Source organism: Hypanus sabinus, chromosome 7 (assembly GCF_030144855.1).
Source record: "Hypanus sabinus isolate sHypSab1 chromosome 7, sHypSab1.hap1, whole genome shotgun sequence".
In the NCBI taxonomy this organism is placed as follows: domain Eukaryota; kingdom Metazoa; phylum Chordata; class Chondrichthyes; order Myliobatiformes; family Dasyatidae; genus Hypanus; species Hypanus sabinus.
In genome coordinates this window covers 91,501,170-91,517,212 of record NC_082712.1, presented here as the reverse complement: position 1 = coordinate 91,517,212, position 16,043 = coordinate 91,501,170, and the positions used below count along the sequence as shown (strand labels likewise).

The 16,043-nt window shown below is 50.3% G+C and overlaps 1 protein-coding gene across 1 annotated transcript in view; it reads right to left on the bottom strand.

Annotated features, from left to right (window-relative positions):
• trappc14 (trafficking protein particle complex subunit 14) overlaps positions 1 to 16,043 on the bottom strand; it is a 76,819-nt gene that overhangs the window by 14,494 nt on the left and 46,282 nt on the right. The window contains exons 6-9 of the mRNA XM_059975158.1: positions 10,251 to 10,398; positions 8,839 to 8,921; positions 1,764 to 1,936; positions 275 to 429 (exon numbers count right to left, since the gene is read on the bottom strand). Coding sequence (XP_059831141.1) covers positions 275 to 429; positions 1,764 to 1,936; positions 8,839 to 8,921; positions 10,251 to 10,398 — 559 coding nt within the window. The remainder of the gene's footprint in view (positions 1 to 274; positions 430 to 1,763; positions 1,937 to 8,838; positions 8,922 to 10,250; positions 10,399 to 16,043) is intronic.

Sequence of the window (16,043 nt, the reverse complement as noted above, 5' to 3'; positions counted from 1 at the left end):
CACCACTATCACATCACCATCACCACCAACCCAAGTAGGCCATCCAGGCATCCACTTTGAATGTTCCTCCTCTCACTTTAATTCCATACCCTTTAGTACTGAACACGTCCACCTTGAGGGAAAAGATGCTGTCTACCCTTATCTCTGCCTGCTTGCACTAACCCTATCTATACTCCTCATAAGTTTGTATACCTCTATCAAATCTCCTTTCAATGTTGAATCTTGTTAGTGATTAGGAAGAATTTACTGACACAGACTGTGTGAGACCCAGTACCTCGAATAGGCCGGCACGGAGGGCCTGGAAAGCCACACTGTACGTCACCGTGCTGCCCTTCTTGCAATAGCCCAGGTGGTTGAGAGGAGTGTGGCAGACCACCGAGCCCATTGTGGCCTCGGCCGCACGCTGCTCCTCGACCGACAGCTTCTTCCCTGCAGAGAAAGAGAGGAAGACGGAGCAGGTGGGGGGAGAGCAGGAGGAAGAGGGGGAGAAAAAGAGGGAGTTAATCAGATATCAACGTGAGTCATACCATCCGCACGCAAGACCACATCCCAGCCCCCTCTATGAGGGGTGTAGATAGGGTAGGTTACAGGAATCCTTTCCCCTCAGGGTAGATAAAACTAGACGACTCAAGATTTATGGGAGAGGGGGGGGGGGTCTCGCTCAGAGGAAGGTGAGTACTTGGAACCCACTGCCCAAGAGCATGTTGGAAGTGTCCAGGGAGTATCTGAACAGTCTGGAGGCTAAGTGCTGGAAGATGGGATTAATACAGACTGAATACTGCAGACCGAATGGCCTGCTTCCAGGCTGTGGGTGTCTGTGACCCACTTACCAGCAGCTCTGTGGGATACACAGTACAGAGAGGGCAGCAGCACTAATTCCTGCACCAGGCAGAACAAGGGACCCCGGGAACGTTGGCCTGACCCACCCGTGTCGCTTGGGGAGCTTTTGCAGACTGCACGAGCCCCCAGACTCTCTACTCCTGGCGAACCTTCCTCCCCCCAGCATCTCACCCAAGGTGATGCTTCCTGTGAGCCCAGTGCCTGGCCCTCAGGTAATGCCAGGTTCACATTACCTGGTGAACTTTCCATGTTCTATGAAGAGACTCAGATAGGGACACGGATGATAGGTAGGAGGGAAGGGTTAGATTGATCTTGGAGGAGGTTGAAAGATGAGCACAACATTGTAGGTTGTACTGTGTGTTCATTGTGGCTGAGCAGTGATTCCCAGCCTGCGTTGGTAATGGTAGCTGGGAAGCCCTGCTCTAAACCTTTCCTAGCCGTGGCTTTTAACCTGTCTCAGCCACTTCCTCCAGTAGCCCATCCCGTATACTGACCACCCTGTGCGTTAGAAGAGAGTTACAAGACCTAGACTGGAAATGAAGTACTAAGTGTACAAATACTCACCTCCGGGCACAGCACTCCCCCCTTCAGAGAGCATGCTTGTACCTGTGGCAGTCACAGGATTACTGTACACCCTGCATTAACCCTCTCTTCACTGTTCACACCCCTCCTTCCCATACCACCCACACCATCATGATTCCAACTCCAGCCTCGCTGCACATCATTACCCAGCACCTCATCGCTCAAGCCACAGTCCTACATTGAGGGAGGGCGAAGGGCGGGTGGGGGGGAGAGCGACGGGCAGGGAGGGGGAGGGTGACGGATGGGGAGGGGAGGGTGACGGGCAGGGAGGGGGAGGGCAATGGCAGAGAGGGAGACAGTCAGACAGACAGAAACAGAGACAGAGATCGTAAAGCACCGACCCCCCTGACAGCTGAGAGCACTCTCCGGTGTCCACACCAGCCGCACGGCCAGGAAGTCCTGCAGGTTGTTGAGGAGGGTGTACTTGACTGTGAATCGCTTGTACATCGATACCGGTGACTCACACGATGCCATCATCACAAACTTGGGCCGGTCGAGCTGGATGTTCGGCAGCCTGAGGGAGGGAGAAGAGTCAAAACTGCGTCCAAAGCTGCTCAGCAATCTCTCTCCACGCACTCCAGCCCGCCTTAACCAAACAGGGAAAGACGCACAAGAGCAGAGGATCGCACACTGGAGTTCTGTAGCCGGACTGAGAACTGTGGACAGAGAGGACGTAGCAGCAGTGGGGAGTCTCATCAGGATATTGCCTGGAACGAGGGCTGCAGTTACAAGGGGAGACTATGGGCCGATCTGGTTGTGTACATTCAGGTTAAATACCAGGAGACCTCAATTAGAAGTGTGTGTGAGAGAAGATGGGAGAATCCAGGTGGATGGACAATTTACTTGGAGACACTTTCAAGGTTTCAGCACCACACTGGTAAAGTTTAATAAATAAACTGCTGGCAAAGCTGTTACAACCGCACTCGAGAATGTGATGTACAGTTCCGGCCGCCTCACTGTAGAGTGTGGTAGCAACAGAGAGGGAGAGTAGAAGAGATTTGCCAGCATGATTCCTGGAATGGAGGGATGTAGTTATACAAAGAGACTAGGTAGGGTGGGCTTGTTTTCACCGGAACAAGTGAATGTTGGTGGTCCAAACAGGCAGGGAGCATGAGGGCCAGCAACATCTCACACAGGCTGGCAAATCCTGGGGCAGGAGGTCCGTGTGAGTCCAGAGGTCAAAGTTCCCTGATCAGTAAGCTGATACCTAGAGTTTGGCAAAGTGCAAAGGACATAGCCAGAGGTTGGGATCTCCTGAGGCTGAAGCCTCTGGGTCGGCGTCTGGAGATCGGGGACCTGATGCTTGAGAGGAGGTCAGAGGAGGCCTGTTGGAGCCTGTCTGTGTGAGTGAGTGGGTGGGTGGGTGATGTGTGGATGGCAAAGAAAGGGCCTTGCTTTGTTGTGTTGCTGAACATTGCGGACATGCTGTGCCAGAATGCATGGCAACACTTGCGGGCTGCCCCAGAACACCCTTAGGTAGTCAACACAAACGAGTCATTTCACTGTACATGAGAGAGACAGACCGACAAGTCAATCAAGTTGAAATCTGAACACAGGAGGCTGAGTGGTGACCATACAGGTGTGAGGGCTAGGTAGAATTTACCTCGGAGTCTCCCCTGACTCTGCTCCAGATCTCACCCACATCCCACAGAATTTACCTCAAAGTCTCCCCTGACTCTGCTCCAGATCTCCCCCACATCCCACAGAATTTACCTCGGAGTCTCCTCTGACTCTGCTCCAGATCTCTCCCACATCCCACAGAATTTACCTCGGAGTCTCCTCTGACTCTGCTCCAGATCTCTCCCACATCCCACAGAATTTACCTCAAAGTCTCCCCTGACTCTGCTCCAGATCTCCCCCACATCCCACAGAATTTACCTCGGAGTCTCCTCTGACTCTGCTCCAGATCTCTCCCACATCCCACAGAATTTACCTCAAAGTCTCCCCTGACTCTGCTCCAGATCTCTCCCACATCCCACAGAATTTACCTCAAAGTCTCCCCTGACTCTGCTCCAGATCTCCCCCACATCCCACAGAATTTACCTCAGAGTCTCCCCTGACTCTGCTCCAGATCTCTCCCACATCCCACAGAATTTACCTCAAAGTCTCCCCTGACTCTGCTCCAGATCTCCCCCACATCCCACAGAATTTATCTCTGTCTCCCGACTCTGCTCCAGATCTCTCCCACATCCCACAGAATTTACCTCAAAGTCTCCCCTGACTCTGCTCCAGATCTCTCCCACATCCCACAGAATTTACCTCCAAGTCTCCCCTGACTCTGCTCCAGATCTCTCCCACATCCCACAGAATTTACCTCAGAGTCTCCCCTGACTCTGCTCCAGATCTCTCCCACATCCCACAGAATTTACCTCAAAGTCTCCCCTGACTCTGCTCCAGATCTCCCCCACATCCCACAGAATTTATCTCTGTCTCCCGACTCTGCTCCAGATCTCCCCCACATCCCACAGAATTTATCTCTGTCTCCCGACTCTGCTCCAGATCTCTCCCACATCCCACAGAATTTACCTCAAAGTCTCCCCTGACTCTGCTCCAGATCTCTCCCACATCCCACAGAATTTACCTCCAAGTCTCCCCTGACTCTGCTCCAGATCTCTCCCACATCCCACAGAATTTACCTCAAAGTCTCCCCTGACTCTGCTCCAGATCTCTCCCACATCCCACAGAATTTACCTCCAAGTCTCCCCTGACTCTGCTCCAGATCTCTCCCACATCCCACAGAATTTACCTCCAAGTCTCCCCTGACTCTGCTCCAGATCTCTCCCACATCCCACAGAATTTACCTCAGAGTCTCCCCTGACTCTGCTCCAGATCTCTCCCACATCCCACAGAATTTACCTCAAAGTCTCCCCTGACTCTGCTCCAGATCTCCCCCACATCCCACAGAATTTATCTCTGTCTCCCGACTCTGCTCCAGATCTCCCCCACATCCCACAGAATTTATCTCTGTCTCCCGACTCTGCTCCAGATCTCTCCCACATCCCACAGAATTTACCTCAAAGTCTCCCCTGACTCTGCTCCAGATCTCTCCCACATCCCACAGAATTTACCTCCAAGTCTCCCCTGACTCTGCTCCAGATCTCTCCCACATCCCACAGAATTTACCTCAAAGTCTCCCCTGACTCTGCTCCAGATCTCTCCCACATCCCACAGAATTTACCTCCAAGTCTCCCCTGACTCTGCTCCAGATCTCTCCCACATCCCACAGAATTTACCTCCAAGTCTCCCCTGACTCTGCTCCAGATCTCTCCCACATCCCACAGAATTTACCTCCAAGTCTCCCCTGACTCTGCTCCAGATCTCTCCCACATCCCACAGAATTTATCTCTGTCTCCCGACTCTGCTCCAGATCTCTCCCACATCCCACAGAATTTACCTCAAAGTCTCCCCTGACTCTGCTCCAGATCTCTCCCACATCCCACAGAATTTACCTCAAAGTCTCCCCTGACTCTGCTCCAGATCTCTCCCACATCCCACAGAATTTACCTCCAAGTCTCCCCTGACTCTGCTCCAGATCTCTCCCACATCCCACAGAATTTACCTCAGAGTCTCCCCTGACTCTGCTCCAGATCTCTCCCACATCCCACAGAATTTACCTCGGAGTCTCCCCTGACTCTGCTCCAGATCTCCCCCACATCCCACAGAATTTACCTCAGAGTCTCCCCTGACTCTGCTCCAGATCTCACCCACATCCCACAGAATTTACCTCAAAGTCTCCCCTGACTCTGCTCCAGATCTCCCCCACATCCCACAGAATTTACCTCGGAGTCTCCTCTGACTCTGCTCCAGATCTCTCCCACATCCCACAGAATTTACCTCGGAGTCTCCTCTGACTCTGCTCCAGATCTCTCCCACATCCCACAGAATTTACCTCAAAGTCTCCCCTGACTCTGCTCCAGATCTCCCCCACATCCCACAGAATTTACCTCGGAGTCTCCTCTGACTCTGCTCCAGATCTCTCCCACATCCCACAGAATTTACCTCAAAGTCTCCCCTGACTCTGCTCCAGATCTCTCCCACATCCCACAGAATTTACCTCAAAGTCTCCCCTGACTCTGCTCCAGATCTCCCCCACATCCCACAGAATTTACCTCAGAGTCTCCCCTGACTCTGCTCCAGATCTCTCCCACATCCCACAGAATTTACCTCAAAGTCTCCCCTGACTCTGCTCCAGATCTCCCCCACATCCCACAGAATTTATCTCTGTCTCCCGACTCTGCTCCAGATCTCTCCCACATCCCACAGAATTTACCTCAAAGTCTCCCCTGACTCTGCTCCAGATCTCTCCCACATCCCACAGAATTTACCTCCAAGTCTCCCCTGACTCTGCTCCAGATCTCTCCCACATCCCACAGAATTTACCTCAGAGTCTCCCCTGACTCTGCTCCAGATCTCTCCCACATCCCACAGAATTTACCTCAAAGTCTCCCCTGACTCTGCTCCAGATCTCCCCCACATCCCACAGAATTTATCTCTGTCTCCCGACTCTGCTCCAGATCTCCCCCACATCCCACAGAATTTATCTCTGTCTCCCGACTCTGCTCCAGATCTCTCCCACATCCCACAGAATTTACCTCAAAGTCTCCCCTGACTCTGCTCCAGATCTCTCCCACATCCCACAGAATTTACCTCCAAGTCTCCCCTGACTCTGCTCCAGATCTCTCCCACATCCCACAGAATTTACCTCAAAGTCTCCCCTGACTCTGCTCCAGATCTCTCCCACATCCCACAGAATTTACCTCAAAGTCTCCCCTGACTCTGCTCCAGATCTCCCCCACATCCCACAGAATTTACCTCCAAGTCTCCCCTGACTCTGCTCCAGATCTCTCCCACATCCCACAGAATTTACCTCAAAGTCTCCCCTGACTCTGCTCCAGATCTCCCCCACATCCCACAGAATTTACCTCAAAGTCTCCCCTGACTCTGCTCCAGATCTCTCCCACATCCCACAGAATTTACCTCAAAGTCTCCCCTGACTCTGCTCCAGATCTCCCCCACATCCCACAGAATTTATCTCTGTCTCCCGACTCTGCTCCAGATCTCTCCCACATCCCACAGAATTTACCTCAAAGTCTCCCCTGACTCTGCTCCAGATCTCTCCCACATCCCACAGAATTTACCTCCAAGTCTCCCCTGACTCTGCTCCAGATCTCTCCCACATCCCACAGAATTTACCTCAGAGTCTCCCCTGACTCTGCTCCAGATCTCTCCCACATCCCACAGAATTTACCTCAAAGTCTCCCCTGACTCTGCTCCAGATCTCCCCCACATCCCACAGAATTTATCTCTGTCTCCCGACTCTGCTCCAGATCTCCCCCACATCCCACAGAATTTATCTCTGTCTCCCGACTCTGCTCCAGATCTCTCCCACATCCCACAGAATTTACCTCAAAGTCTCCCCTGACTCTGCTCCAGATCTCTCCCACATCCCACAGAATTTACCTCCAAGTCTCCCCTGACTCTGCTCCAGATCTCTCCCACATCCCACAGAATTTACCTCCAAGTCTCCCCTGACTCTGCTCCAGATCTCTCCCACATCCCACAGAATTTACCTCAAAGTCTCCCCTGACTCTGCTCCAGATCTCTCCCACATCCCACAGAATTTACCTCCAAGTCTCCCCTGACTCTGCTCCAGATCTCTCCCACATCCCACAGAATTTACCTCAAAGTCTCCCCTGACTCTGCTCCAGATCTCTCCCACATCCCACAGAATTTACCTCCAAGTCTCCCCTGACTCTGCTCCAGATCTCTCCCACATCCCACAGAATTTACCTCAAAGTCTCCCCTGACTCTGCTCCAGATCTCTCCCACATCCCACAGAATTTACCTCCAAGTCTCCCCTGACTCTGCTCCAGATCTCTCCCACATCCCACAGAATTTACCTCCAAGTCTCCCCTGACTCTGCTCCAGATCTCTCCCACATCCCACAGAATTTACCTCCAAGTCTCCCCTGACTCTGCTCCAGATCTCTCCCACATCCCACAGAATTTATCTCTGTCTCCCGACTCTGCTCCAGATCTCTCCCACATCCCACAGAATTTACCTCAAAGTCTCCCCTGACTCTGCTCCAGATCTCTCCCACATCCCACAGAATTTACCTCAAAGTCTCCCCTGACTCTGCTCCAGATCTCTCCCACATCCCACAGAATTTACCTCCAAGTCTCCCCTGACTCTGCTCCAGATCTCTCCCACATCCCACAGAATTTACCTCAGAGTCTCCCCTGACTCTGCTCCAGATCTCTCCCACATCCCACAGAATTTACCTCAGAGTCTCCCCTGACTCTGCTCCAGATCTCCCCCACATCCCACAGAATTTACCTCAGAGTCTCCCCTGACTCTGCTCCAGATCTCTCCCACATCCCACAGAATTTACCTCCAAGTCTCCTCTGACTCTGCTCCAGATCTCCCCCACATCCCACAGAATTTACCTCAAAGTCTCCCCTGACTCTGCTCCAGATCTCTCCCACATCCCACAGAATTTACCTCCAAGTCTCCCCTGACTCTGCTCCAGATCTCTCCCACATCCCACAGAATTTACCTCCAAGTCTCCCCTGACTCTGCTCCAGATCTCTCCCACATCCCACAGAATTTACCTCCAAGTCTCCCCTGACTCTGCTCCAGATCTCTCCCACATCCCACAGAATTTACCTCCAAGTCTCCCCCGACTCTGCTCCAGATCTCTCCCACATCCCACAGAATTTACCTCCAAGTCTCCCCTGACTCTGCTCCAGATCTCTCCCACATCCCACAGAATTTACCTCCAAGTCTCCCCTGACTCTGCTCCAGATCTCTCCCACATCCCACAGAATTTACCTCAAAGTCTCCCCTGACTCTGCTCCAGATCTCCCCCACATCCCACAGAATTTACCTCCAAGTCTCCCCTGACTCTGCTCCAGATCTCTCCCACATCCCACAGAATTTACCTCCAAGTCTCCCCTGACTCTGCTCCAGATCTCTCCCACATCCCACAGAATTTACCTCCGTCTCCCCTGACTCTGCTCCAGATCTCTCCCACATCCCACAGAATTTACCTCCAAGTCTCCCCTGACTCTGCTCCAGATCTCTCCCACATCCCACAGAATTTACCTCAGAGTCTCCCCTGACTCTGCTCCAGATCTCTCCCACATCCCACAGAATTTACCTCAGAGTCTCCCCTGACTCTGCTCCAGATCTCTCCCACATCCCACAGACATGTCTGCTGCAATCTGCACAGTATACTGTTCAGCGGCATAAGGATTAAATGGGAGTTGACAGACGCGGGCGAGAGAGAACAGGATGCAGGACATATGAGGGAAGAGCGGAAACAGGAATGCAGCTGGGAGCTAGCATGAAGCAGATGAGCTGTGTGGCCCATCATCTCAAACAGACACTCAGCAAAGAGTGTGAGTGGTCACCCACCTGTAATGTGTGTAGATCTTGTTGGTCAGAAGCTGGTGAGTGGGTGACCAGCAAACAATCGCCGTCAGTGGAACTTCCAGCCCCTACACGTTTGCAAACAGAGGAAGACGTTATTGCTGAATCTTGAAGCATGTTAACCTGGTATCGCAGAACAAGACTGTGTATAACTAGATCTCAGTCAATACTGACAACTGGTAGCTACACACAGTCCAGGCCTAATCAATTCTAGAACTAACAGCTACACACCATCCAGGTCTCATCCCAGGTAGCTAGAACTGGCAGCTACACACAATCTATGTCTGTCAATTCTAGATCTGGCAGCTACACATATTACAAATGGAAACTGGAGCTCCACAGTAACCTGATGCTAATACAGCTCAGGGCATCGGAGTTCAGTGTTCAATTCCGGCATCCTCTGTAAGGAGTTTGTACGTTATTCCAATGAATACATGGGTTTCCTCTGGGAGCTCCAGTTTCCTCCCACAGACCAAATAAGTACCAGTTAGGAGGTTAATTCTTCATTGTAAATCGTCCTGTGATTAGGCTAGTGTTAAACAGGTGGATTGCTGGATGGTGTGGCCCATTGGGCTAGAAAGGTCTGCTCCGTGCTCTCTCTAAAACAGGATCCTTTGCTTAATGGCATTGGCCCATGGCATAAAAAATGTTGGGAATCTCTGGTCTAAGTAAATAAAATACAATTGTAATAAAATTCTGTTTCTATGTCTTATGGTCTTAAGACTCTTGACCTGAAACCATCAACCATCCATTTCCCTCCACAGATACTTAATGTATAAAAGCATGCAATATGGCCAAGAGGATCAGCTGTTGTTCAGAGCAAACATCAGAATAGGAAAGAAATGTGATCTAATTGACTTTGACCGTGGAATGATTGTTGGTGCCAGATGGGGTGGTTTGAGTATCTCAGAAACTGCTGATCTCCTGGGATTTTCACACACAACAGTCTTTAAGAGTTTACAAAGAACGGTGCGGAAATCAAAAAAAAAATCCAGTGAGGGGAGTTTCTGTGGGCAAAAACGCCTTGTTAACAGGAGAGGTCAGAGGAGAATGGCCAGACTGGTTCAGGTTGACACAAAGGTGACAGTAACTCAAGTAACCACGCGTTACAACAGGGGTGTGCAGAACACCAGAGATGCTCAGTGTCCACTTTACTAGGTACAGCTGGTATCTAATAACTTGGCCACTGAGTGGACATCCCCATTTGCAAAGTCCAATCCTTTGAACTGAAGGCCAACATGTCGCTTCCTTACCGACTACTCATGCACCTTCCTGCTAACGTCTTGCACACATGAACAGTTGGATTTCCCCAAACATCACGTCTTACCCGTTGCAGTCAGTGACGCCCAGAAACCACCCCCACGTCTACGGGCAGCAAGCCCTCGACCCCGCCTCACCTCCTTGGTGTCTTCGTGGGGCCGCTCGTTGATCTGCAGCTGGAAGAGGAAGGCTTGCTCCTCCAAGGCACTGAGCCTGATGGGAAGGTGGCCGGAACTGCCGCTCATCCTGTAGAACGACGCCACAGACACATCTCCTGACTGGTGGCTGCAGTTCAAAGTTCAACTCATCAACATACTACATCCATGTCACTATATTCTACCATGAGATTCATTCTCTTGCGGGTATTCACAACAAGTAACTCCGTCATGGACGATCCCAAGCCCAGCTGTGAAAGGAGGAGGGTTGGGCATGGAGCTAGCAACTCCATCCCGTAAAATCCCAGAGCTACAGAAACGTCAACAGAAACTCCAAAGACCTCATCCCTGGGAGAGGAAGGACCTAGAAGATGGGCTACACCTGGGGTCGAGCTGATAAACTGGCCAGGGACAGAGGACTCTGGCAAGCTGCTGTCGGTGGTTGTGCTCCAGTAGAGGGGATAAACTTAAGAAGATGATTCACAATAAACTCAAAGAAACACAATAGAATCAATGAAAAAAATACACAAAAGGACAGAAACACCAACAAATAGTGCAAATTCTGAAGGAAAAACAAAATTATTACAGATAAATAAATAACATTGAGAACATGAGCTTTAAAGTCCTTGGAAACAATTCTACAGGTTGTGGAATCAGTTCAGAGTTGAGATGAGTGAAGTTATCCATGTTGGTTCATCACGAGTCTGACAGTTGAGGGGTAGTAACTGTTCCTGAAACTGGTGGTGTGGGACCTAACACTCCTGTACCTCTTTCCTGATGGCAGCAGCGAGAAGAGAGCGTGACCCTGAGGGTGGGAGAAACCAAGAGCAGGAATGATTCAAAACAAAACCCCAAGACACCGTGACAAGCAGCCATCACTTGTATACACTCAGTAACTTTATTAGCCGTGTTACTAAACTCCGTCTAACACCTACAGTACTGTGCAAATGTATTATACACACACACACACATAAGACATACACACACTGTAGCTAAGGTGTCCGAGACTTCTGCATAGTACTGTAATTTTCTGTATTACACTGTACTGCTGCTGTGAAAAAAAAAATCAAATTTCATGATATTTGTGAGTGATGATAAACCTGACTCTGATATGGGTCTCTATTGTGGACTGAAAGTGGGAAGGGGGCTGGGAGGAGGGGGGGCCAGGGAGAAGGAGCACCAAAGAGACATTCTGTAATGATCAATAAGCCAGTTGCTTGGAATCAAATGATCTTGCCTGGTGTCTCAGAGCTGGGTGTGTCTGCACCTGCACCCCCACACCCCTCCCACGTCACTCCATCCTCGCCATTCCCAACATTCTTTGCTCCCACCAGGTTTAAAACTCGCTCTCTGCTCCACGTTGACAAATACAGTACCGTGCAGAAGTCTTTGGCACCCTAGCTATATATATGTACCTAAGACTTTTGCACAGTACTTTAAATTTTGGAGGCGGTATTAGGGCAAGTGATAGTAATGGGAAAAAAAATAAAATGCTAAAGGAACTCAGCAGGTCAGGCAACATCTACAAAGGGGAATAAACAGTCGATGTTTTGGGCCAGACCCTTCATAAAGTCAAGGCTTTGTGAAGCGTGAATATTCCTCTCTATATCTGCTTCTGAGAGGCTTAGATAGACTGGATAAGGAACCTGGTTCCTTAAAGTTGTTATAGACAGGTTGGTATTGGGGACGAGCTCCCACTACCGACTAAATGCTCCCAATGGTGTGCATCTCAAATAGCCTCCGACAACCAAGTCCAACTCCTGGCCTTCACATGTGAACCATTTCTACTGAGAAGAGAAGGGGCACAGGTGGGTTCCTGATGCCTTAAAACCAGTTGTTTTGAACAGATAGGACTCCTCAGCTGTGGTTGGCAGCTCATCTAGGAGAAGGAACTCTCTGATCTCGAACCTCCGCTGCCTTGCAGCTACACCCAGTCATAGAAAAGTATTTGGGAATAAACCCTGAGGGGAAAAATCTGGAGTTGCAGTCCCCAAGACAGTCCTACGCTGACTTAAATTCTGACTGGAAACTCATGTGATGCTGCTGGAGCCAAACTGTATCAGCCTCTGCCGTTCTTTTAGATTCATCGGATGTGTGGAGAGGGGGAGCTTGCTCTCCACATTGTACTGCCCTGACTTGTTTTTCCCCGACAGCTAGCATGCAATATCCATGGTCGACCCTGACCAGAGGTAGACAGTCAGGAGTCTTTCACTCCCAGGGTGGAAATGCCAAACATTTGAGGGCATGGGTTTAAGGTGAGAGGGGTAAAGTTTAAGGGAAACGTGCAAGGTGGCAAGTTTGTCTTTTTTTTAAACTGAGTGATGGGTGCTTGGAACAGGCTGCAGGGGAGGTGAAGGAAGCAGATATGATACATTTTGTTTAAGAGGCTATTAGATGCCTAAATATGCAGAGAAGGGAGGGGTCAGATGGTATAAGCTATAAGGAGAGATTGGACAAATAGCAGAGGCTCTTAGGAGACCATTATGTGCTGTGTCATATGATGTGACGATTCGGTCTTCCGTCTGTTGTTTTCACTCTTTTATCTTTCCATGACCATGATTGTTCTTGGCAAATTTTTCCATAGTGTGTTGTCTTCTTCTGGACAATGCCTTTACAAGATGGGTGACCCCAGCAGTTATCAATACTCTTCAGAGATTGTCTGCCTGGCGTCAGTGTTTACCACCATCCATCACCTGCTCCCATGGATTCACATGACCCTGATCGGGGGGCTAAACAGGTGCTACACCTTGTCCAAGGGTGACCTGCAGGCTAACAGAGGGAAGGACTGTCTCACACCTCATTTGGTAGAGACGCATCTCCAACCCATCACGCAGGAGACTTGGTAGAGTTCATAAATCAGGAGGGGCATAGATAGGGTAAAAGTGTCAAGCACCAGAAGGGGGATGCATTTAAGGTGAGAGGAGGGAAGTTTAAAGGAGAGATGAGCGGTGCAGGATTTTAGCCTGCAACAGGCTGCCAGGACTGGTGGTGATGGTGGTTAAGAGGCTGCTGGATAGGCGGATGAACGTACAGGGAATGGAGGGCTAATTATCACATGCTGGCACAAGAGATTTGGTTTAATATGGGACCTGTGTTTGGTGCAGACATTGTGGGTTGAAAGGCCTCTTCCTTTGTTGTATCATATTCAATTAGAGCCAGAGCACGGAAACAGGACCTTCTGCCCATCGGGTATGTGCTGGCCATCAACCACCCCTTTACATTTTATTCCCCATCGACTCCCCATCCCACATTCTACCCCTCACCTTTACACCAGAGGTCACTCACTCCATCTATCAATTCATTCACTGAGATACAGTGAGGAATAGTCCCTTCTAACCCTTTGAGCCAGGTCACCCAGCAATCCGATTTAACCCTAGCCTAACATGAGGAAATCTGCAGATGCTGGAAATTCAAGCAACACACACAAAGTGCTGGTGGAACACAGCAGGCCAGGCACCATCTATAGGGAGAAGCATTGTCGATGTTTCGGGCCAAGACCCTTCGTCAGAACTAACTGAAAGGAAAGATAGTAAGAGATTTGAAAGTAAGAGCGGGAGAGGAAAATGCAAAATGATAGGAGAAGACCGGAGGGGGCGGGGTGAAGCTGAGAGCCGGAAAGGTGATTGGCGAAAGGGAAACAGAACTGGAGAAGGGAAAGGATCATGGGATGGGAGGCCGAGGGAGAAAGAAAGGGGGAGGGGAGCATCAGAGGGAGATGGAGAACAGGCAGAGTGATGGGCAGAAAGACAAAGAAAGAAAATAAAGGGAGGGGGGAAGAAACAAAAAAATAATTTTATATAAGGGATTGGGTAAGAAGGGGAGGAGGGGCATTGATGGAAGTTAGAGAAGTCAATGTTCATGCTATCAGGTTGGAGGCTACCCAGCCAGTATATAAGGTGTTGTTCCTCCAACCTGAGTGTGGCTTCATCTCGACAGTAGAGGAGACCATGGATAGACATATCAGAATGGGAATGGGATGTGTAATTAAAATGTGTGGCCACTGGGAGATCCTGCTTTCTCTGGCGGACAGAGCGTAGGTGTTCAGCGAAACGGTCTCACAGTCTGCGTCTGGTCTCACCAATATATAAAAGGCCACACTGGAAGCACCGGACGCAGTATACCACACCAAACGTCCAGTCCCTGTATAGCTCCATCCCCCACCAGGAAGGTCTCAAAGCTCTCCGCTTCTTTTTGGATTCCAGACCTAACTAATTCCCCTCAACACCACTCTCCTTCGTCTAGCGAAATTAGTCCTTACACTAAATAATTTCTCCTTTGGCTCCTCCCACTTCCTCCAAACCAAAGGTGTAGCCATGGGCACCCGCATGGGTCCCCGTTATGCCTGCCTTTTTGTTGGCTTTATGGAACAGTCCATGTTCCAAGCTTATCCGGGTATCCGTCCTTCTCTTTTCCTTCGCTACATCGACGACTGTATTGGCGCTGCCTCCTGCTCGCATGCTGAGCTCGTTGACTTCATTAACTTTGCCTCCAACTTTCACCCTGCCCTCAAATTTAACTGGTCTATTTCTGACAGCTTCCTCCCCTTTCTTGATCTTTCTGTCTCCATCTCTGGAGACGTCCTATCTACTGATATCTACTATAAGCCTACAGACTCTCACAGCTACCTGGACTATTCCTCTTCCCACCCTGTCTCTTGCAAAAATGCTATCCCCTTCTCGCAATTCCTCCATCTCCTCCGCATCTGCTCTCAGGATGAGGCTATTCATTCCAGGACGAAAGAGATGTCTTCCTCTTAAACAAAGGGGCTTCATTTCTTCCACCATCAACTCTGCTCTCAAATGCATCTCTCCCATTTCCCGCACATCTGTCCTCACCCCATCCTCCCACCACCCCACTTGGGATAGGGTTCCCCTTGTCCTCACCTAGCACCCCACCAGCCTCCAGGTCCAACGTATAAATCTCCGTAACTTCCGCCACCTCCAACGGGATCCCACTACCAAGCACATCTTTCCCTCCCCCCACTTCTACTTTCCACAGGAATCGCTCCCTACGCGACTCCCTTGTCCATTCATCCCCCCCCCCCATCCCTTCCCACCGATCCCCCTCCTGGCACTTATCCTTGCAAGCGGAACTAGTGCTACACCTGCCCTTACACTTCCTCCCTGACCACCATTCAGGGCCCCAGACAGTCCTTCCAGGTGAGGCGACACTTCACCTGTGAGTCGGCTGGTGTGGTATACTGCGTCCGGTGCTCCCAGTGTGGCCTTTTATATATTGATGAGACCCGACATAGACTGTGAGACAGTTTCGCTGAACACCTACGTTCAGTCCGCCAGAGAAAGCAGGATCTCCCAGTGGCCACACATTTTAATTCCACGTCCCATTCCCATTCTGATATGTCTATCCATGGCCTCCTCTACTGTCAAGATGAAGCCACACTCAGGTTGGAGGAACATCTTATATTCCAGCTGGGTAGCCTCTAACCTGATGGTATGAACATTGACTTCTCTAACTTCTGTTATTGCCCCTCCTCCCCTTCTTACCACATCCCTTATATAATTTTCCCCCCCTTCCCTTTTTTTCTCTCTCTCTCTGCCCATTCTCCATCTCCCTCTGGTGCTCCCCCACCTTTCTTTCTCCCTAGGCCTCCCATCCCATGATCCTTTCCCTTCTCTAGCTCTGGGTCCCTTTTGCCAATCACCTGTCTGGCTCTCAGCTTCACCCCACCCCATCTGGTATTCTCCTATCATTTCGCATTTTCCTCTCCCCCTCCTACTTTCAAATCGCTTACTATCTTTCCTTTCAGTTAGTCCT